Here is a 23,888-nt window from a genome sequence, read left to right on the forward strand (position 1 = left end):
CACTTGTGAAGTTTTTATCTCCTGCTAAAAAGGTATGAATTATGCAGCAGGGAAGTACATGAGTGAGAGGTGTACAAAGGGCTCAGCGGCACCGGCACCGGCTCGCCCGCAGGTGCACCCTGCCGAGCTGCCATGAACCCCGCGGTGCTCCTGCCCCTGCCAGCCCAGCTCCGGCTGCTGCAAGTTGGAGCACGGGATCCTGCTCCTGTTTGGTGCCTCCTGGTTCCCAGGCGCTGGCCTGTGAAGTTTGTGGGCATGTCTGGCTCTGCTCTGCACTGGGAAGGGCACGGCTGCCCCGCGGCTCCATGCTGGAGCGGAATGCAGGTGCTGTCCTTGCTGTGCTGCCCAACCAGAGTTTTCCCCAACCAAAGGTAAATGATGACGTCCAGATTTTGCCATAATAAAGCATTTTTTGTAATGCTTCAGATGCCTTCGCTTCATGGCCACACATGAAAAGCTCCCCAGTGATGGCTTCAAGCCTGGAAATAGGGTTTGTGTTTGAGGACTTGCCTGTGCGTTCCTGCAGGGGCTCACCCACGTGCTGCAGCGAGCAGCAGCTCTGCCTTCCCAACCCCATTTCTTAAATCAGCTGCTACTTAGGCTTTAAGCAATGAGCTGACTGTTGCAGAGTAAAGGCTTCTTATTTATTGTTTGGCAGACCGTAGGAGTCTGCTAAAAGTCCAGTTGCAAATGAGATGTGGGAAGATGGGGCTCTTTGCAGAAGCCTTCTTCCTGAAAGGATGAGGCAGGAGCAGGGAGAGGACTCCTGCACCCCAAGGCACTGCCCTGGGAGCCTGAGGGACCACAATTAACCAAATTAACTTCAGTAACATACAGGACTCTGCCACATCTCCCAGGTCCTGTTACACCACTCACACCCACGTTACCCTCCTGCTTCATGCACCCAGTAAATCCTGAAAGATTTGCTTTCTTTTCCTTCCTTCTTTTCACATGCCACCTGCCTGGCTACTGCTCTCTAGGGCGTTTTTACCTGTGTAATGTGTATTTTTCAGGGACTGCGAAGGCCTGAGGGTGACCAAGATACTCACACGCTGAATTTTCCATCTTGTAATTAGAAGAAATCTTCCCATGAAATAATTGATGAGTGGAAGAGGTGGTGAGGAAACTGCTTCTACAGAACAGCCGCTGCCACTGGCTCCAGGCTCCTGTGAGCTGAAGGAAAGAGTTACAAGTAAGCAACGGGCAAGCAGTTCCGCATAGGTTTTTTTTTCTTCCTCAACCACTGTGATCTCTGAGCCCTAACAGACAGATCTCTCTAAAGCAGCTATAATAACTCATAAATATTAATGGTGGTTAATCATGAGGCAGCAATGGTGCAGAAGCAATAGTACTCGATGCGATTTTGATGTGCTGGGCTCACATCCCTGATGCAGCCAGGACAAGTCTGTTCTTTGTTCTGCACAGGAGACTCTCCTGCTTTCCTGCTCCTTGTCCTTGTCCTTCCTATAGCTTACAACTGGGTGTGGGAGTGCTTGGAGTAAGGCCATAATGTGTGTGAGCAAGAGCATGATCAAGAGGAAGTGTGGGCTGTGCAGGAGGAATGTCCTGGGGACGCTGATAGGTCATAGAGTCCCAGACTGGCTTGGGTTGGAAGGGACCTTAATGCTCATCCAGTTCCAACCCCCTGCTGTGGGCAGGGACACCTTCCACTAGAGCAGCTTGCTCCAAGCCCCATCTAACACTGCTGCATTTTCCTGTGCAAGCCAGTTCTCTGAACCTGATTCAGGGCACCAGGCAGCATTTGATGTGAATCTGCAGTTAATTCCATGTTCTTACTAAAAATAATTGAGTAGCCTAAGTTGTGATCACTGTAATTGCATCCTAATGAATTTATGTGTCAACTTGTTACGTGCAACTTTGGTCTGTTCTGTAAATACCAAATTGAGTTCATCGTTCAGCCTCCAGCACCCGAAGCACTCGATGCTCATGATATGAGAAGGATGTGGGGCTGTTGCTGGCTGTCCTGCTCCTTGGCAATGCTCCAGCCCCAGGCTGGACACAGCCACTTCAAGGAACAAACCTAGAATAGCCATATATATGTGTCTTAAGTACAAACAGCACAAGGTCATTGCACCTGAGCACTGGGATGGCTTAGGCTCCTCGCTGTGGACTCGTCCTCTTCCCAAGTGCTCATACAAAAGGAGGACTTGGTGACAGACCTTGCCAGGGACAGATCTGGGCTCTGCTGGGCAAACAGCCAGACATGGGCTCCAGTCCCAGCCCTGTGCTGCCCAGCCTCTGCCACCTACCCTGGCTGCTAACAGCTACTGGCTGCTGGTGCCCTACCAACACGTGGAAAGGATTCCCTGGACAGGCAGAAAACAAGCTACAAACCCAGAAATTAACCCAGGGAACAGAAATGTCTAATCTTGTTGACTTCAGTGGATGTTACAAACAGATAGTGCTGTTCACTGGACAAGACCAGAACCTGTGCTCCTTGAAGAGAAAAGAAGCTTTGGCAAAAGTTACTGAAATGATGCTGTGCTCCCATAATGGCTCATTCCAGAACACTACTTATGTCACTGTTTTTCATGTTTGTTCCCAAAACACTGACTACAGCTCCCCTACAAAGCCGTGCATGTTAGTTAACCTCATTAAATCCTAAAGGATTAGTCAGCTGTTCCTCAACCACAGAACTGTTAGGAAACATCTAAAGCTCCAAGTTATGTGGCTTGGAAAGTGATTTTCTAATACGGAAACTTCAAAGGGATTTTGAAATCCTGCAGTGTAAGGGAGACAGACTAATGTTAATCCACTGGAGTGCTGCTTAATGGCCTGGTTAATTTTTTTCTTGCTAGGTCTATAAGCAGCTGAGCATGAAGGCTGCATTGTGATAAGCTGGGGTTAAGCTTCACCTTTGTTCACTGCATCCCCCTCCTACCACCCTGCTCATCACACACGGATGCGTTCTTCCCCATTGGATGACAGCACGTGCAGGTACCAGGGACTATGCTGCTGTGACCTCTCCTCACCCTGTGGCTTGGAGACATGTATAGACTCAGACCCACCGGCGGAGGGTCTGCCCCAGGCCCACAGCCCCACCCACAATGGGGATCCTCTGCCTGGCCAGGGCCCATCCCTGTCACAGAGGTGCTGGCTCGTGGTTGGAGCAGGCACGTTCACTTTCACTGATGAGGTGTGGTACCAGTGCCAATGAGTGCCCAGGGACCACTGGGAACTGTGATGGGACAGGCAGTGATGTCCCTGAGAGAGAGAGAGAGCACAGAGGGTCCCTGCTCTCTCTCCCTAAATGTGCTGGGGGAACCACCTACACATCCCAAGCCCACCCTGATCCCCTGTACTGGGGCCACTCCTCCCTCTGCCCATGCACTCTACAGCATCGAGAACCTGGCATCAAACGGGGCTTGTGGGACCATCCTTACTCAAATAAATAATGCTATTAACTGTGAAGTAATGGAAGAATTAAACACACTACATTTTGAGAGCACAAAGTGTCGAAATGCACAGATTAATTAAACTTCACAGCCCCCCTGTGAGATGCAAAGGTAATTGCTCTGTTCACGGTGCATGTGGGAAAAGAGAGGAAGGGACCTGTTGTGGCAGTAGAGGCTGTGCAATGTAACAGCAGAAGCACAAGTGTTACTCCAGCCCCGAGAGGCCCATCTTGCCTCACCTAGGTCTACCAGGGCTGACAGGGAGCTGGAGGAGCTGGGCTGTGTGATCCCATGCTTTGCTGAGCCAGGACTGGGATCCCTGGCTCTGGCCCCATCCCACTGCTGCAGCCTGCTCTGCCCCTGCAGTACTGGCCACGCTCTGCTGGGGCACTCAGATGCAGCACAGTGAATCCTGGGTTCCCAGCTTGTAAGTGTTGGACAATATCAGTGTAATGGAAGCACCCAGCAGTGCAGTCAGTGAGCCAGGCTGAATAATGTATTTGCTGGTGTGTTATTAGCTGAGAAACCTGTTAGTAATACAAATACATGAGAAGAAGCAAGAGGACATGAATATTTAATTGGATGAGGGCATCCTCCAGGATACCCACATCCCTGCTCTTAGTCTGGGCCAGCACGTGTGGAGAGCAGGAGCACTCAGGGGTGTCAGACACACTGGTGCATGTGCAGCCCTCCCAGTGTCTCTGAGGCACAGCTCTGCAGCCTTGCAGCGCCTGCACTGCCTCAACAGTGTCCTCCTTGTCTTCACACCTTTCATGAGCCCTTGAGCTGCTTCTGCATGTCCTTGCTACATGTTATTTCATTCACCTCAAAATGAAAGGCACCATGTGATGCTCTGGAGACCAGAAATAGACCCTAGCAGCTGGACTTGATGTTAAAGGTGTTTTCCAACCTCAATGATTCTAAATGATTTTATGATCCCCACAGATAGTGCGCAAGCCTGCAGGGGCCCTCTACCACCAGGTCTGTCTTTCCTTTCTTAGTGAAACTGGCTTTGAGGGCTGACATTGAAAAAGGGAGGACTTTGTGCGCACACTGCCCTTCACAGTGAGTTCTTGCTGAGCTGTGGAGGCTGAGAACTGGCATCTGTAAAATTGATCCATCAGCAAAGAAAGAAAAGTTCCTGCTTTCTGAGAGGGAAATTAATTTTGACATCTTAATTATAATCAGAGGGAAAGTTGGTGCTGGAATGGTGAGCTTTGAAGTTTATTATATTGTCATTATTAATGACTACAAAAGAAACTAGCTCTAAATGATAATGGTAAAGTGTAATGGCATACCTGTGTAACTTCTGTTATATCCCATTTACTCTAAAAGAGTCCTTTGTTATGAATTTGATAACAAAATCCAGAAGAACTAATCAAGTCTTGGTCCACAGTGGCATGTATTGCTCTATAAACACTGCCAGGAAAAAAGAATCTAGAAAACCAGTCTCACTGTGTTTAAAGCAATAATTTAAAACCTGAATTAAAATAGAACAGGACCTCCAGAGTTATGGGTGCCATAATGTAGTGATGGTATTTTTGTCTGGCCAATATGACTGGGCATAGGGAGGAAAGGGATAAAAAACCCAACTTAGGGGAAGTGTCTCACCAGTGGTCTTCAAGGAACAGTGGCATTTGTAAATGGCCTCTGATCCTGAGACAGCTTCTGAAACGTGCTGAAAACCTTGGGGGAAATGGAGAAAACTGATCCAGAAGCTGAACATGGCACAGTGGGAAGATGACTGTTTCTCAGCTGGGGATGCTCAGCTGTTGTACCCATAGTAAGATTACCATGGTAGCCATGGAAGAACAGGAGACATTTATGTCTTGAATGCAGGGAGGTCTGGGGAGCTGCAGCAGCAGTCTCTTACAGCCCCACTTGCAGGCAGCTAGCGATGGGGTGCCCCAGATCCCTGAGAACCCCGAAGGGGAGGGCTTTACTGGTGTAATCCCTGGGGTCCCTGCTTCACCAGCTTATGCCCCTGCCATTTGCTGAGGAGTAGAACAGAGGAGCCAGAAGTCTCCCTACAGCTCTTTGGACCCCAGGTATGTTTTTTGCCAAGCAGCAATAACCTGGATGAAACCAGGGTGAAGTCTGTTCTGTCAGACAGCATTATTTGTTTTCTTGTACTAAAATATAAATTAAGCCCACTGTAAGAAGCTTATTTTAATACGAGCTGTAATTACTGCTGGGGCTGTAAAAAAGCTTTCTTTAAAACTTTTATCAAAGTTATTTGTGTTATTATTGTTTTCTGTGATGTGTCTGGATTTTACAAACAGCAAATAATTCTGCACTTATCTTGGTTCCTTTGATAACATTTTTTATGACAGATCTACTGAGACTGTAACTACAGTATTAACATTATAAAAGGAAGAATGGGGATAGTCTTTTCTAATAAGTCTGATAAAACCCTTCCATGTCATTGCTGCTGCTTAAAAACTAATCACAGGAAGACAAGAAACGTATTAATCATATAGCTTTGTACAGAGTAATGTAACCAGATATGAATTATCCTGTTGCTAAGAATAACGAAATCAGCCGTCCTTCTTCAGCTGGGCAAGGTTTATTTGCCCAAATAAAACTTTCTCAAATGCTAGTGCAGTTGGAAGAGCTCCTCGAAGTGACAAAGCCAGCTACATCTACAATAGCAGCAAAACAAAGGCTGGTTTTGTTGGACTGGGATGGCACCTCGAACATCAGGGAGCAACCCCACTGCAGCTCACAGAGGCTGACAATTAGTTCTTCCAAAGGAGCGGAAGGAAACATGTTTTTCTGGTCCCAACTCTCCTGCTCCTCCTTCACCCTCTTTTCTAGAGATAAAGAAAACTGTCTGCATGTTGTTGCAGGTCAAGCCCCCTCCCCTTCCTGATGGTGCCTCTTTCAGTGGGATCAGTGTAACTGGAGAGGGCAGGACAGCACCTCACCCTGTATCACTGGTTCAAATCCGCCTTCATTGCTGAGATAGACGTAGTTCGTCTCTGAAAGACAACAGCAGACTGCAAACAACTGTAGGACTCTGGGGGAACTGGGGGGCAATGACTTACAGGAGTGGGCATCTGCACTCCAGAAACTGGATTTTTCTTCTGTGTTCTCCAGGGAAGTTTGACTGTGTATGGACACAGAGTCCTAACAGAGTGCTCCATGAGCTCAGCCTACTTCTCCTTGTTTCCCCAGCAGCTCACACAGCTGATACCTGGTCAGGAAAGAGAAAAGAAGCAGGAATCAGAGGGGAGCTGGGGATGGCATTTAACACGCAAAGACTAGGAGAGGCTTTTGGACCATGTCATCTATCCCAAATCCCTATGAATGGGGCTGTAAAACAAGCTTGCTACAGATATTTCAGATCCTGTTAAAGATGTTAAACCACTGACAGGGCTGAACCGCTTACAGATGCTAACTCGGCTGCTGGTGAAGTAGGCTGACACTGGGGAGAAGGTTCAAGCAGGGGATTTAAGAGGGTGATGATCAGAAACATATCCAAATGTAGAGAAATAGTTGAATGGATGAACATGGTAAAACATCATCAAACCAATAGCTTCTGCTGTTTCTGATAAACGGCCTAAGGAGTGTACCAGAAGTAGTTCCAAGTGTGGTTGAATTTGATTTGGTTTAGGTAAGCTCTCAAGAGAAATCATTTGCAACAGGTAATGCTGTTTCTCTGAGTGACTGTGGATTCACAGACAAAAAGCCCTCTGTCCAGCAGACAAACAAACAAGCCTAGCTTGAAAAAGCAAGAAACCAATCCTTTCTCTCAATTTCTAAGCTGTCTGGTTCAAGTCAAAAGGTGCTTCCCGAGCTGGCAGTAGCCTAAACAATACAGCACATAGAAGTGCTGTAAGGAGTAAAGATTTGCCTCAATAACGCCAGCAAGCAGCAGACTTTGGAGGTGTTCATGTCTGAGGGCACACAGTGCCTGGTCCTTTAACGGTAAGTCTCCAGTGTGGAAGAGAGCTGGCCTGTGATACCCACTACCCAGGCTTGCATCCTACTGTCAGCACGGGCAATTTCCAGTTAATTAATTCAGTAGCAGTGATCCATCCTCTGCACAAGAAGGTGAACAGAGCTTCTGCTGCAGCAGAAAAGCATTGTAGCTACTTGTGAAGTGAAACCCAATGCCTCAGCATGGCAAAGTGGAGGCATCTCCCCTCAGTGATGTAGAAGGAAGAGCACCAAAGCACCAAATAATGAGACCAGCAGAAATCAGGCCAGTTCTCCCACTTGTGTCCTTGCTGTCCGAAGACCTCAGCACTCTTTTCCTCCCTGAGCCATGTCAGAGCATCCCACTAGTTTTCTCCATCCTTGATTTTTCTGCAAAGCACTAAGCTCTAGATCTAGACTTAAATGCTCTATTACTATTTTTAGGCTCTAAATCCAACACGTAGACTTCAAACCCATGCTTAGCTGTGCTTCAATACGTCTGCATGACTCTCAGTTCACTGTTTGACTGGGCCTTTATCCGCACTTTGCATTCATCGGCATCTGCAACGCTCGATCACATCACAGTGCAGACGTTTTGTGTGCATCCCAGAGCGGGCGGCTGGGGGGTATTTGCATAGGCTGATTCTTTATTCACTTTGACAAGTCCTCTTAGTTCATCTTGTTAACTCTGATACAGAAAACTACAGCAGCAGCTAACCATGCCTGTAGCAGACATATGTGGAGCAGTCTCTGTAGTTGCGGTTTTGTTTTATTCTGGACGTTTTGACTCTTGAGGGTGCACTGCACAAGAAACAATGAAGTAGATGAAAAGTGCCTGAGAGTGTACTACTGTGTGCTCCAGACCTATCTGCTTACAACTGCTGATGGGAATGATTTCCCCTCTTTCAGTGCCCTGGGTTTTTTTGCCAGCTTGAGGATAACTAAACACTGCTGTCATTGTGCAAAGCATAGCAACACAGGTTAAGAGCAGACTCATCAGTTCCCCAAGCCTTTAACCTGCTCGCAGATGCTTATATCAAGCAAACAAACCAGTTGGTGTCATTTCTTTTTTTCTTCTTTCATGTTCTCCATTGCAGGGATCTGCCTATACACAACCTCCTTCCTGGAAGCTTCTTTCATTTTAAGAGCACTAGTTTAAAGGAATTTGTGGTGGTTCAGGTATGAAATATTGTTGAATGTGCAGCTGGGAAGTTGAGGCATACAGAGGATCCAACTTGAATTAATTCACTGTAAAGTCTTGGCCAAAACACAGTGAATTTCCAGAGCAACTCTCCAGTTGTTTGGCAATTTCACATGATTATTTATGAGACATTCAACGCCTGTTGTACGTACTGATCACTAGTATTTGCATTGCTCAAGGGTGGCTGTTTGTTTGTGGAAGGGGAGCAGGACATAACACTGCATGAGAGCTGCTCATGCTGGCATTGCCTCTCGTTTGCATGCTGTGGCGATGTGTGTATTAAATACAGGCAGATTTATAGAGCGGCTTTGTATGGGTGAAGCATTCATTGATACTGATCTACAGCCTGCTGGGGCTGATACGTTTTCCGTTCTCAGGTGAGGAGTCTGGGCAGACACCAGGGATTAGTCAGCCCAGGCTGACACAAATCTTTATTAAGACTTGGGTTATTCTCTAAGCTTTTTCGGCACTTGATGAAATTCCCTGGTAAGACCTGCTTGCATAGCAGCTTCTGCTCCTGTACAAGTTAATTTATGATGTGTTTAAAAGTTTGCCTTCAGATAACTGTATCTTGGGGTCACACAGATTTCAAATAGGCAGTTCTGGCTATGTCTGTCCACAGAATAGCAACTGTCTGGCTTTGAACCACTTTTATGCAACCGTGATTTGTTTATGCTTCCTTAGAGGCACATAGCTTACTGAATAATTTGTGTTTGAGATGAGTGCTTCTGTTAGGGAGGAATGCTGTGCCTACTGCTCTGTCCTGGCAACTATTTTTGTTGTCAGTTAATGCAGTGCAGCCAACCATCACTGCTGGTTCTCCCAAAAGCTTTAATAGCATTGTGGTCAGGTAGTGTTGTGAGACTGTCAGAGCTCCTGTGTGCCCAGTCACTGGAAGGACTGACAATAACACACTTCTACACACAAAAATCTCTGCACATAGCTCTGTATTCGCACAATTTGCTTTCATTGCATCCTTGCTGAGGATGGAATTGTTCTTATTTTGTGGGTGTATGTGTTGCCTGCGTATTTTTCCTGTCTGAGTCTCTTCCCTTTGAGCACAGGAGTGATGAACTGCATGTAGCACAGACAGCTGCATTGCAAGTGCTGGGCACTGAGAGAAGGACTTTGGAGAAGTCCAAATATAATGCCACAATTGCCTTTCTGTGCTCTCTGAGAAAGTGTAATTCATGCTGTAATTCAACAGCAGTCTGATAAGTTTTTGCTGTTTTGATTGCCTTTGAACTTTGCAGTGTGACAAACAAACCCTGCTTTCCTGCCTACCAAGAAGCTGCAGTGCCTTGATGCAGTTTATTTCCTTAGTTCTGGTGTGGTGGAGCTCAGCACCCTGGTTTTGTGGCATCTCTATATGTGCTGATGCCAACAGCAGCAGCAGAGTGGGATGGCAGCCGCCATGGCATGATGGGTGATGCACCAGAGATGCAGCACTGATTTCTCTTTGATGGCCCTTTTCAGCTTGCTGATATTTTAAATGCTAGTACTCAGTAAACACACAACACCTCGGTAGGCTGGGGCTGGTGGTGGTGCAGAGCACGCTCCTTCTGTGCGCTGCGAGGCGGTGCAGACACTTCACGTGTTTCTGAGCTGCAATGAGTAATCAGAAGGGCGGAAGGAAAGCAGGATGAACGTACGTGTTGTCATGTGGCATAGATGAGAATTAAAATTGTCTGTTGGTTCCCAAGCAATTTGTTCATGTTTGGAAGTTTGCTTTGAGATACATTCAACAGCACTATTTACTCTCTCGGCATACAGTGAGGCTGAAAGGTAAATGTGTAGCTCCAGAAGAGGATTATCATTCATACACTGTACAACGGACCTGCGCAACTTGGCACTGTGGAGCTGGGGAGCTTCGTAAAATTTACAAAGGATCAGGAAAGGTTTTTTGGCTTTCAAATTTATACTGAAGACAACAGGACTTTCAGTGAAGGAACAGCAGCTTCATGACTTGCCTCTGGTGTAAAAATAACAAAATAGGGCTAGTGGAAGGTGTCCTTGCCCATGGCAGGAGATTGGAACTAGATGATCTTTAAAGTCCCTTCCAACCCAAACCAGTCTGTGATTCTATGATTAGTGTTATTAGCTAGCTAGTGTTATTTGTGAAGCTGTCACCCGTGTCAGGTGTGTAAGCACAGCAGGGATCTCACTCCGAGGTTTGAAAGTCTCAGCCAGTGAAAAGACTGAGTTGCATTTCCATACAATAAGGGCAGACAAGCCTCCTGTTTAGGGAGATGGAATACCTGCTAACCTTGGAGCCAAAAGGACACTCTTTGAGATGTCCATGCTGCCTACACATTATTGTGTGTATTCTCCGGAACGTCTGGCACAGGCCCCTGTCAGCAGCTCATAAATTTTGGATCATGCCTGGTGCCACAATTCCTGTGTAAAATATTGAAGGCTGGTTTTCAATAATGTGACAGCGTCCCTTTTAATGTCCAGATCACAAATGCTGCACAGCTCTCAGCCTTGCTTCCATTCTGCCAGTGTGAAAGAGAATTTGTCTCCAGCAGCTTTTTCCATGCCTGTTGGCTGACAGCCCAACGTACCTCAAATAGCACCGAGCACAATGAGCTAAACCTGTGCTTGTTGCAACTCCATTAACGCCGGAGGCATTACACCTCAGCTGTATTGGGAGCACTCGGTTTGTGTCCCCAGACAAGTTTAGATTACATTGTTTTAGCCCAGCGAACACAGTTTTGTTATATGACTGGTGTTCTTCTGACTTCTTTGGAAACATTCCTGCTGTTTTGGTGGTACTTACTGTGTAAGTGACAGACTAACAGGCCTTAAAGGCAGCGGAATCTGTAAGAACAGCAGAATACCCAGTAGTAGAAGTTACTGGTACTTGTTACGAGCAGGTTTTAGTGGTTTCTGGACCAGGCAGAAATTAACCACTTGCTGCTGTTTACCATTGCAGAACATTCCCTGTTGAAATGTGATCTTTCTAACCTGCTCTGTTGTGCAAACTGACGTGAACAGAGGGACACAATGGCAACAACAATCCATTGTTTCACAGCTCAGCAAACATTCTTTGGACTCCGCAGATACCAGCTCCTTCACTTCCTCCTATGGAAAGTACGTGAGTTATGCAAAGTCACACCTCTTTATTTGCAAACAACATCCGTTCCATACCTTCTCAGGACTCTGATTTTGCAGCCCCACCGCTCAGTGAGGACCTCAGCCTGCACGGCACAGCTGGAGCCTTCAAGATACTCCAAAATAACTTTGCACTGGACATTCAGCCTCTGAGTAAGAGAAAAGCAATTTAAATGCACTGGGCAGAGAAATTTGTCATCTGAACTGTAAAGCTTTCGAAGGATTGGAAGTGTTCAAGGCCAGGTTGGACACAGGGGCTTGGAGCAAGCTGCTCTAGTGGAAGGTGTCCCTGCCCTTGGCAGGGAGTTGGAAATGGATGGGGTTTAAGGTTCCTTCAATCCAAACCAGTCATGGTTTTCATAGCACATACCTGGCGTGTAATATCCGTACCTGGCCTAAGCTGATTGCCACACTGGAATCTTTGATGCACAGCTAAAGAAAAAAGCTCACGTGGAGAGCAAATGTGTTGGAGTTGTGTTTTCCAGTCAAAAAAAGAGGCGGCTTCGTGGGCATATCTAAATCATAGCCATCATTCTGACCTCTGCTTTGGCCCAGGGTTTGAACAGCTTTGAACCATCCGGCTCCAGTGATGGCGGCCGTGCGGAGAGCGGCCATTGCGCCTGTTGCGTTGTGCGGGCAGTGAATGCCAATGCGGGAGGCAGCTGCATGCACACCCCACGGCAGCACTGAGGGGAGGATGGTGAGGAGCATCGGGGCTGGTGCAGGGAGCCACCGGCACGGCAGCAGGGGAAGGTGGCTGTTCAACCCTGCAGTGAAGGGGCTCCAGAGTAAGAGCACGGCCTGGGCTGGGCACTGAGGGGAGAGCCTGGCTGAAGGGGGAACTTGGCTGAGGGGGCTCCTCTCTGAGGAGAGACCCTGCCTCGGGTAGGCACTGACACAGGAAGGTGCCGGGCTGAGGGCAGATCTTGACTGAGCAGAGGTCCTGGCCCAGGCGGGTACTGGCTGAGGAGAGATCGTGCCTGAGGGGGAACATGGCTGAGGGGGGAACATGGCTGAAGGGGGAACAGGGCTGAAGGGGGAACATGGCTGAGGAGGGAACATGGCTGAAGGGGGAACATGGCCGAAGTGGCCAGTGGCTGAGGGGGGAACATGGCTGAAGGTGGAACATGGCTGAAGGGGCCAGTGGCTGAGGGGGGAACATGGCTGAAGGTGGAACATGGCTGAAGGGGCCAGTGGCTGAGGGGAGAACATGGCTGAAGTGGCCAGTGGCTGAGGGGGGAACATGGCTGAAGGTGGAACATGGCTGAAGGGGCCAGTGGCTGAGGGGGAACTTGGCTGAAGGGGGAACATGGCTGAAGGGGCCAGTGGCTGAGGGGGAACTTGGCTGAAGGGGGAACATGGCTGAAGAGGCCAGTGGCTGAGGGGGGAACATGGCTGAAGGTGGAACATGGCTGAAGGGGCCAGTGGCTGAGGGGAACTTGGCTGAAGGGGGAACATGGCTGAAGGGGCCAGTGGCTGAGGGGGGAACATGGCTGAAGAGGCCAGTGGCTGAGGGGGGAACATGGCTGAAGGTGGAACATGGCTGAAGGGGCCAGTGGCTGAGGGGGAACTTGGCTGAAGGGGGAACATGGCTGAAGGGGGAACATGGCTGAAGGGGCCAGTGGCTGAGGGGGAACTTGGCTGAAGGGGGAACATGGCTGAAGGGGGGAACATGGCTGAAGGGGCCAGTGGCTGAGGGGGTACTTGGCTGAGGGCACTCGCGGCTGACGGAGTCCCCCTCCGCGGAGAGAGCGGGCCTGACGCGGGCGCTGACGAGGGGTCTCCCGCCCGCCCGCTGAGGGGCTGTTCCCGCCCGAGGCGGCCACACCCACCCCCCGCCGCGTTAACGGAGCAACTCCCGCCCCTTCGGGGGGGGGGGCGTGGCCAGCACCGCCCGACCGGGGCGCGGCGGGACCGGGGGCGCGCGCGCGCGCGCGGCGGGGCGGGGCGGTCCCGGGGCGGGGCGGGGCGCGCGCGGCGGGGCGGGGCGGGCCCGGGGCGGGGCGGGGCGCGCGCGGCGGGGCGGCGGCAGTCGGGCGGCAGCCGCGGCCGGGGCGGGCAGCGGCGCCCCGCGGTGCGGTATGTCCAAGACGCTGCGGAAGAAGCGGCACTGGCTGAGCAAGGTGCAGGAGTGCGTGGTCTCCTGGGGCGGCCCGGCGGGGCCCGACCCCGACCTCCTGCGCGGCGGCGCCGAGCGCGGCGAGTTCGCGTACCTGGCAGGCCGCCTGCTGCCGGGCGGTGAGGGCGCGCCGGGCCCCGCGCTGCTTTCGGGCAAGGCGCCGGCGCCGGGGGACGTGCTGCTGGAGGTGAACGGCACCCCCGTCAGCGGCCTCACGCACCGCGACACGCTGGCCGTCGTCCGGCACTTCAGGGAGCCCGTGCGCCTCAAGACCGTGCGCCCAGGTGAGCCGCCCGCCGCAGGCCGCGCCGCGCCCGCAGGACCCGCGGCCCGCCCCGCCACTGCCCGCGCCGCCGCCGAGCCGCCGTGCATAGGCCCAGCCGCGCCGGCGCCCTGAGGGGCGGCGGGAGGGCCGCGGTGAGGAGCGGGAGCGCCGGCTCGGCGGGGCGCAGGCGGGCGGGTGCCGGGATGGGAAAGTTTCCTCGGCTCCCGAGAGGGCGCCTCAGCCGAACGGGGCGACCGGGGAGGGGAGGGAGGGCTCCCGCTGCCGTGTCGAGGCTCGACCTGGCTCCGGGCGAAGCTTTTCCCACCGGCCCGTCGGGGACGGGCAGCGGGTTGGCCTCCGAGGGGCGCCGGCGCGCTCCCGGTAGCAGAGCCCGGGGGTTCCGCTGCGCGCGGTTGTCCAGCGGGGAGAGCGCACCCGCTGCCGCCTGCCTTTGCCCCCACCGTGCCTCCGGCTCCCAAGCGCCAACCGGGGCCGTCCCGCCGCTGTGCCTCGGGAGGGGGGTGACACTGCTCGGAGCGGGCGGGGGTCGCCGGTTTCAGGGGTGCGCGGTACCGGCTGTCCCGGGTCCGCAGCCTGCGGAGCCGCCGGCCGCGGCTGTGCGTGGTGCCTGTGCTCGCTGCTTCCCGAGCCCCGCGGGGTGCAGCGCTCAGGGCTGAGGAGCGGGAGCGCGGCTTGGAGAACGCCATCGCGCTGGCCTCTTGGCTGCTGGTTTGCCAGGGAGAAGCCCCGAGCCCAGACTCTGGGTGTTCTTCTTCCATAGATTTGGATTAATTTTGAGTATGCTTTAATTAATTATCACTATCAGATTATTGCGGTAAGATCTTCTTTATCGACATGCCTGTCAAATGTCAAGTTAATGCTGGATAGTGGTACCGGCAGTCACAGGAGCTAATGATTCACAGTGTAAAGAGCTTCAGATTTACCGCTTCCTGGCTCAGACGATCCAGGTCTCAGCACGATGTGTTACAGAGAAACTGTCTCTGTTAAACTGTTTCTCTCTGAATCCCTACTGGAATAGGTCCACTACTGAAGTCTGTAATACTTCTTATACAGCTTTTTTAACACCTGCTTTGTACTTCTTTCATAACTGCTGGGTTGTCATTTGACTTTAGGTAATACATCTTTTCAATCAGATTTTCTTTCTTTGGCCACTACTGAAAAGTCATCCTCCATATAGAGGCTGTACCGTTGGTCCTGATGCATATTGCTTGTTAGACAAAGTAAAGGCAAAAGAAAAACAAACACACCCCTAAAAGCACCTATAGAAGCCTGGTAGGCTTTGGAAGATGTCTTTAGTTCCAAAATTGGAAATCCCATCTGAATGAAGAAAATAAAAAAGAGCAAACAGTTGCAAGTTATAAGAGGATTAAAAAAATCCTGAGGACCAAATCAAGATAGACAATAATAATAAATCTCTTCTAAAAAGAGAGAGCTTGTGGAAGATAAATCTACAGTTAGATAATCAAAGGAATTCCTTCTGTTTACTACAGAGGGTAATAGGGGTATTCCTGTACTGGGACTTTCCATAAGGGAGAGGTGTCTCAAGCTGTCAAGTTAAAACTGGCTGAGAAGATTTAGATGAAATTGATACAATGAACAGTAGGAATTGGCCAGGGCCAGATGATGTACATAAGGAGTTCCAGATAGGAGCCACCAAAGACCAGTGGGTTGCTCGTTCCTTACATCACTGGTGGTGTGGAAGAGGGTAAGAGGTGGAGAAAGTGTCTGGAAGATCAACAGGACTGACTTCTGATTACAGCAAGCTGGCTAAAAATATAGCTTAGAATGAAACTGTTTGGCATGTGGAAAAAATACCATCTAATGAGGTGAAGGGGTTGCTTTTTAGAAGTCTGTAGTTTTTAAAGGTTCACTGGTTGGTTTAATCAAATCTGAGTATTTTGATGTGGTGGATTTTCAAATAGGCTTTCACCAAGGTAACGCCGGACCCTGAGCAAAGCTCTCGGCAAGTGAGCGTTGTGTGGCAGTGTAGCTACCAAAAGATAAGAGCAGAATTCCCCTGTGGATTAGTAACTGGTTAAAATACAGGAACAGTGTTCTCAACAGAAGGAAGCTGCTGCTGGAGTCTTGCAAAGACCTGTGCTGTTTAATGTACTCATCCAGAGCTTGTAAACTGAACAGTAGGTTGAGTTGTAAGAAGAGAACTAACATTTTTATGGTGATTTTTATATAACTTTTGGAACGACTCAAACTAAAGCTTCAGATCCAGTAATTTTTCCCATACTGGAACATATTGCCAGCTTATTTACCACATCAGATGAGTTTTGCAGTAATTTTCTGTGTTAGACTTAGTGTCCTTAAATACAGGATTTTAAAGCATACTGTTTCTCTTGGTTGTTTTCTCGGCAAGGTTGCCACAGCAGCGCTCAGTGGCAGTATTCCAGTTAGGATATATGTAATTAGGAAAGTTGTTGACAAGGCATTCTCTGCAAAGACCTGTGACTTTGAATTTGGCTTCCATTCCACCCCTTGTGATCCAGAGCAATCCAGACTTGCTGATCTTTGGAAAGTGGCTGGGGAGATGTGCAGGGTTGCGGTGGTGAAGGGAATGAGGGCCGGGGGGCTGGTGGTCTATGGTGTGCTTGCAGTATGTCTGAGTTCTCAGGGACCTGTAATTGCATTACTGGTTTTCTTAAGGTCCTCTGTTTCATACTTCTCTCCAGTCAAAACTGCTCTCTGTCAAATGAAGTGTCATGTTGAAAGGCATTGAGTGTCTGCCAGCACGCCTTCATGTGCCCAATGGCTCTTCAGATTTGAGTGCTATTGGGACACAAGTCTGAGAAGGATCCAACTTCAGGGTTCTTCACTGTGACAGTGCGGAATTTGTCTTGTCACTGAATTTTAGGGTTTATGTAAGGCGCTTATGGTCTGTGTCTGCATTTTAGAAAGGCAGCTTTGGTGTTTGAGAGCTGCCTCTGTCTTCCAGGTGAAGGTGGAAGAGACTTCCTTCTGTGCAGGTGTCCCGATAGCCTTGAACAGCATGTCAGGGGACTGGACTGCTTTATTTCAAGTAGGGATCTAGTCCTTCATTAAAGGCAGCAACAGCTTTAGTTGACAGCAGTAAAATCTGTCTGTGGTACTTCTAGCAATCTCATAGAAAATTTAAAATGGAAATTTCAAGATGCTGTTTAGCCTTGTTTGATAAGACACTTGAAAGATACGAATGTTAATTTGAACACCATCTGTTAACTGCACATCACAAATGATGGACCATTTTGTTGATGTAGAAATTTGTCCTTCCCTTTCCTTGCTGAGGACGGGGAACAAGACCAGTGTTTGCCCAGGGCCAAGCTGGATGGGGCTTTGAGCAACCTGCTCTCGTGAAAGGTGTCCCTACCTGTGGCTCGGGATTGGGACTGGAGCTTTAAGGTCCCTTCAACCCAAACCAGCCCAGGATTCAGTGTGCCACAGGCTGGAGATGAGTGTCATCGATGCCACAGCCAAGGTCTGGCCCAGATGTTTGCAGATGAGCTGGTAAATCTTTGGTTCCAGTCAGTATTGGTAGGGGTTGACATAGCAAAGTCTGCAGAAGGCTGGTCTCAAGCTCTGCCAGTACAACCGGTCTGATACTGGGATCTGAGTTGTCTGAACAGAAGTTAAATATCCCTTCATTCTAGTTGATGTTTGAGATTATAACCTTGCTTCTTGCCTAATTCATCATCTTGATCAGATGAGCAAAGCAGCAGCACAGAGAAAGAAGGCTTTTTGAGCAGTGGGGTACTGGTATGTGTTTGCATGCGCACTCATATGGGCTGGCTCATCATAAAGACAATTTGTATTACAGCCACACTTGGGAGGTGCTGGTTTGGAGCTAATCACCTGCTTACACGCATCCAAATGATGGCTGCCATGTGGCTCGACGACCTTCCCTGCCCAGTGTTACCAGGGTTAGTGCTGGCACTGCTGCAGGTTCTTTTATTTCAGTTAAGGAAAAACTAAAGCATTTTGGTTTAGTTCATCCTCCGAGAGTATCTACTCGTTGCATGTATCATTCAGGCTTAGCCAGAAAGATGTTTGTGTGTGCAGGTGAGCCTGCTTGCTAAAATACTCATCAGTGCAACTTTGAAAGCCTTCTTCATAGCAATATGGTAGCCAAAATACATCAAAACTAGGTTGCATGCTTAAAGTAAGAAAATTTACTGATCTGCAAGTTCCTCTTGCAGCAGTCGGAGTTGCCAGATACTGCGTAGGAAGGAATGTGTTTTCCTTCCAAACTAAGGAGCTTTGCTGAATACATCTACTTTGTGGCAATTATTATGGTTTCATGACCACTATAACTAGCATCTGGGAAGCAATGGGCAGAGTCTTGTAGCTCTTCCACTTGAGGAACTTTGCCAGAGCGCATAGTTTTGTCCCTTGGTTAAGAGAATTCGTGTTGGCTCCACTGTGTCAATCTTTAATCAGAAAAATGCAGCAAGGTTTAAAATGATGAAGAGTTCCCTTTAGACTGTTACTTTTTTAACAGTCTCAGTGCTTCTGAAGCTACTAAACCTCAATGTCCTATGTACTTGTTTTGTATCCGACTATTCACAGTTGTGGCTGGAGCTCTTCCTCCAACTGGGGCATTTATTCATTATCTCCAGGCTGGATTGCCTGCCTGCAGTCAGATGTCAGTTATGGCTTTGATGTTCTTTTCCCTCCATGGAGGACTTCTCAGCTCACACTCACACAACTCGGGGGATCTTTATTTTTTTCAGTCTTTCATGCAGTTGGCAATACATGAAGTACTCCCCAGTCCAAAGCTGATGCACCTTGCTGCTTTGTGTGCACTCCACCTTTCGACCTGGGAGCTCGAACTGCTTCTAATCTATTGCTGCGCTTGAAGTACAGTGCAGAGAAAGAGGTGATTGACAGGTGGAGGTAGTACTGAACTTCTTGGTACCAAATTAATTTTTCCAAGTCAGTATCTTTCATGTAATGCTCTTGGGACTTGCAGATGCTCAAGCTAGCAAGGCCTTTTCTTACCAAGATGCTCACCTGATCAAAATCTAGTGCAAGCTAACAAGAAGACAACTTAACTGCAGGATGCATTTCCTCATGTGGTGGGAAAATCGTGTGGTGATTGATCCCAAATGCCTCCCTTTACCAACAGGAGTTAATGGCAGTATTTAGAAGTCATGTGCATGGGGGTCCCTTCTCTGAAGCAGAATGAATGAAAGTGGTGGTGACAAATAGAGTGACTCAGATTCAGCGCTCGAGACTTAATACTCCAAGCTGAGTCTGTAAGATTCATTTACATTTTCTCTTGTGCTTGAAGTAGGTACAAAACCTCCATGTGGGGGTAAACATTTGCATGTTTGGCAATTAAGGCAGGGAGGAGAGCATGCTGCACTCTGAGGCTGTTCTCACAAACTCAGATGAAATCTAAATGTGCTGTGTTAAAACAGAGATCTGAGTATACACTTGGATCGTTCTGCCTCTCAGTGGAAAGGCATTACCCTAGTTCTGTGTTTCTCTGGAAGCTGGCATTAGGCCAGCTTGGCGATCAGACACACTGATGTGTTACTGGTGTGTTAGACCTCATAGCAGCCTTCCAGTATCTGAAGGGGGCCCATAGGGATGCTGGGGTGGGACTCTTCATTAGGGACTGTAGTGATAGGACAAGGGGTGACGGGTTAAAACTGAAACAGGGGAAGTTTAGATCAGATATAAGGAGGAAATTCTTTCTTGTTAGGGTGGTGAGGCACTGGAATGGGTTGCCCAGGGAGGTTGTGAATGCTCCATCCCTGGCAGTGTTCAAGGCCAGGTTGGATGAAGGCTTGGGTGAGATGGTTTAGTGTGAGGTGTCCCTGCCCGTGGCAGGGGGGTTGGAACTGGATGATCTTAAGGTCCTTTCCAACCCAAACTATTCTATGATCCTACTCTGGTCTGAGAAGCTGAGGCAGCCAGCTTGAGTCCCTCAGTCCAAGATGCATGATAGGTGAGGTTCTGCTGGATGCTGGCGTGCGAAACTGCCCTCCCTGCTCTAGAGTGTGTTGGGAACAGATCCATTTTTATAGAAGGCAAGGTTGATTTGATTTACCATACTGCGAAAAGCCCAAAACATACAGGTTTGCTATAACGAATGTGTAGGGTATCCCAGTTTCATGAAACTGGGCAGAAGACAGATGTGCACTCTAAGGAAACTGAACAAGAAATGCTTCCTGCTGGAGGCTGTAATTTCTCTAAAGCATCAGCAGTAGCAGTGGTGTGTCCTTACAGCAGTTTGAGAGAGCTGCCTTGCACAAAAAGCTATTAGCTTGCATCTCAGATGTGTGAATGCAGAGGACTATCAAGCACTTGCCAAGGGATGGGTGTGAGTATGTGCATGTAATTTATAATCTTCTTTCTCACATCCATCTTTATATAAACATATTATTCTTGGCATAGAACATACTGCCTTTCCCTTTCACATACTCATTGTTTTAAATTTTACTGTGATGAGTACTGTGTTAATGATTACACCCTAAATGTGCTTTAATTATTCTGCTCTTTCTTGGCATGCTGGTTTCAAATGATCACAGGGCCTCGTGGATTTCCTAGTGTGCTGCTGAACACCATGGTTTTATTTTGCACCTCTTTGCTTCCTTCAGGAAAGCCCATCTCCTTCTTGTACCGTTCATCGGTGTCTCTCAAGAGAGACTCAGCAGAACAGTGTGGGGTAAAGTCAGCATTTACCTGGAGCTGGTGGCAGAGCGGATGGTGCAGTTGGTGTTCTCCAGACCCACCTCCTGTGTCCTTTGCTTTAGGGGAGTGAGATCTTCACTAGGACTGAAGAATCAAGCACTTGTATTCCAGTTATTCCTGGAAGGAAATTTTCTCATTCAGGTAGACAGTTTGGATTGAAATCCTTGCATCCGCGTCTGTTGCTTTTCTATTAAAAGACAAAGGCTTAGGCTTCCGTGCCAGCATGGAACTTTTTAAAAATCCTTGAAAACTAATTTTGCCATTACTCTTCAATGGCAGGAGGCTTTCTGTTCTATGTGAGTGAGCCAAGAGCAAAATAAACACGAGGCTTTATTAGAAGCCATGATTTCAAGAGCAGATTCGGTCTTCATAATTTTTGTCAAAGTATTGCTCTTGCGTTCTTGGCTGGCTTTAAAGAAATGCTGGTTAGATGTAGAAAATGGCTGGGTTTATCACTCAAAAGATGCAATTTCCTTATTTATTTTTTTTTTTAAGATTTTTTATTTAGTAAGCAAAAACACTTCAAACCAAACCTGTCTTTTTAGAAAACCCCTGCAGCAACCACACTGTGCTTGTCTAACTTGCTATGCACTGTGCTCCTTTAGCACCGAAACATCTGCTTCGAGGTGTTCTTCAGGTGATCATTCCTGAAGAAAACAAAAAACAAACAAACAAAAAAAAAAAAAAAAGGAACACCAACCAAAAAGTTAAACTATCACCAGGGTTGTGCATTCCAATTGACAGCTGAAAAACTTGCTTCAGTTTTGATCATTGCTCTGTTTTCAGGTCTTGGAATTCATTCTTCTGGTTCATGTTTTTTAATTCATGATTCTTCCTTTTACGAAAGAATCACATTCTGGTCACATTCATGGAATGTAAGTTAAATCACATCTTGTTCCCTGAATGGGAACAATTTCCTTCTTCAAAGCAACAGTATTCCTGAGAGTAATAGATTTGGATTAAGAAAAATACGAGCTCTTTGTATTTGAGTGTAAATGCCTTATTTAGTTCTGCTGAACAGAAGGTGAACGGAAAATGCAGTAGGAAGATTACAGACTTGTATTGATCTGTTACACAATCATGGAAAACAGAATCTTAACTAGTTCATCTTCTCAGTTGCTAATTACTAGTGGAATCTGTGTTAATCTTTTTTGGGCTCTCAGCAGGTCATAGTGGGAACAGGAGCTGCTCCCAGGTGACAGACCATCAGTCACTGACTCCGATGGGCTAGCATCCAAGCTAATCAGTTTTTAAAGCAAGAGGGTACTCTTTTGGTGAGAGAGGGAGTATCCTAGGAAGGCTGTAAGTGTGGTATCAGGGAGACTGCAAAGGCACTGATGGAGAAAAGGACATTGGACAATGGGTGCAGCAAGTCAAGAGATGCTGCAGTGTGTCTGTCTTTTCCCGCACTGGCATTTAAAACCTACGTACAAGCTGTCCCTTAGTACTGCTGTTTAAGATGCAGAATAGGGGTGGTTGCACATAGCCACGGTCTACAATTAGTCTAGGTGTAGCTTTCAATATGAAGTACAGTCACAGCAGTCTTCAAGCTCATGTCACTGTGCTTTATTTTTGTCATATGCAAATAATAAAATCCCAGACTGGTTTGGGTTGGAAGGGTCATTAAAGCTCCTCCAGCTCCACGCCCTGCCACGGGCAGGGACCCCTTCCACTAGAGCAGCTTGCTCCAAGCCCCTGTGTCCAACCTGGCCTTGAACACTGCCAGGGATGGGGCAGCCACAGCTTCTCTGGGCACCCTGTGCCAGCGCCTCAGCACCCTCACAGGGAAGAGCTTCTGCCTAGGAGCTCATCTCAGTCTCCCCTCTGGCAGGTTAAAGCCATTCCCCTTGGCCTGTCCCTACAGGCCCTTGTCCCAAGCCCCTCTCCAGGTTTCTTGCAGCCCCTTCAGGCACTGGAGCTGCTCTAAGGTCTCCCCTTCAGGAGCCTTCTCTTCTCCAGGCTCCAGAGCCTGGCTCCAGAGCAGAGCTGCTCCAGCCCTTGCAGCATCTCCATGTTAAAGTAATGTTCTTACATGGAAATGTAATTACATTGCAAAGCAAACTAACATTGTTAGACATAACTCTGGGCTTGCTCTGAGCTTTTCCAGCGTGTTTTCACAGCTACCTTTAAAAATGCTTCCTCAAAGCTGCTTTTCAATATGTACATTTCTCAAGCCTGTAATTTTTCCTGAATTGTTGTTTGCTCTCAATTGAATGTAACTTCTTCAAATTGAGAATCACTAGTGTAATTACTATCCATCCCGTGCCCCTCTTCACTTGCTGAACAGTAGTCTAGTTTGTATAGATTGTTGCATTGTATGTCATTTTCCTCAGGTAAGGTTAAAAAGTCAATTCTTTTAAGCTCTCAATTGCCGTATCTCTTTGGTTACCTTTATAAAACCAGTTTGAATTCCAGCTTATCAGATCACAGTACACTTGAATGCTGATTCTTACTGTGTTCTACTTCAGTGCCATTTCATTACTGACTTCGGGTAATAAATACAATCAGACTAACAGCTGGTGTCTTATGAATATGGATTGTGGATGTTAGATAAACATCACAAGTGTTGTGGGGTTTTTGTGTCTAGAAATGTGTCATCTGCATGATAATGAAGTGTTCTTTCCAAAAGGTGGGAAAGGCGATCAACAGGGTTAATGTGGTTGTGTGAATAATCTGTTACGAAGTTGTCTCTTCTTTAATCCACTGCTTTTGGAAATTGAGACCATGCCTTCTTACAAATCCAGGAGTGTTTTACTCCTAAATTCTAGTATTGCCCTGAAACCTAACCCAAAATCTGACTGCAACAATAGCTGCGTTGCACTTGTTGGTTTGGTGAGGCTGGGACCATCCAGGACCATCTTTGGCACTGCATCACCTTGTTGAGCCAACGCATGCGTGGCAGGTTGGATCCAGAGGCGAACATGGGAAGCACAAGTCCCAAGTTGGTGTTGCCAAGTTCTGCAAATAATACCAAGGAGTGCTTTGAGGATGACTGCTCCCCTTATCTCAGCCACACAGAAGTAGGGGAGATGCAAAGGAGGGGATCACTAGCCTGGAAGAACTCTTGTGCAGCAAGACAGAGAAAGCTGGAATTACAGCACAAAGGGAATGAGTATGAGAAACGAGAATATGCAATAATGGTACAGA

At 48.2% G+C, this 23,888-nt stretch overlaps 1 protein-coding gene across 4 annotated transcripts in view; it reads left to right on the plus strand.

The window, feature by feature from the left end:
* Positions 1 to 13,667: 13,667 nt before the first annotated feature.
* MAGI3 (membrane associated guanylate kinase, WW and PDZ domain containing 3) overlaps positions 13,668 to 23,888 on the plus strand; it is a 74,191-nt gene continuing 63,970 nt past the window's right edge. For 3 of the 4 annotated variants that reach the window (XM_057426864.1, XM_057426865.1, XM_057426867.1), the window contains exon 1: positions 13,668 to 14,055. In XM_057426864.1, coding sequence (XP_057282847.1) covers positions 13,734 to 14,055 — 322 coding nt within the window. In that variant the 5' untranslated portion in view covers positions 13,668 to 13,733. Of the gene's footprint in view, positions 14,056 to 20,805; positions 20,883 to 23,888 lie in introns of those variants that run through there. The other variant, XM_057426866.1, reaches the window with a different exon arrangement.

This window comes from Pezoporus wallicus, unplaced genomic scaffold (assembly GCF_028554395.1).
Source record: "Pezoporus wallicus isolate ANWC-B61680 ecotype Strahan unplaced genomic scaffold, APGP_CSIRO_Pwel_v1 contig_11646, whole genome shotgun sequence".
Lineage (NCBI taxonomy): Eukaryota > Metazoa > Chordata > Aves > Psittaciformes > Psittacidae > Pezoporus > Pezoporus wallicus.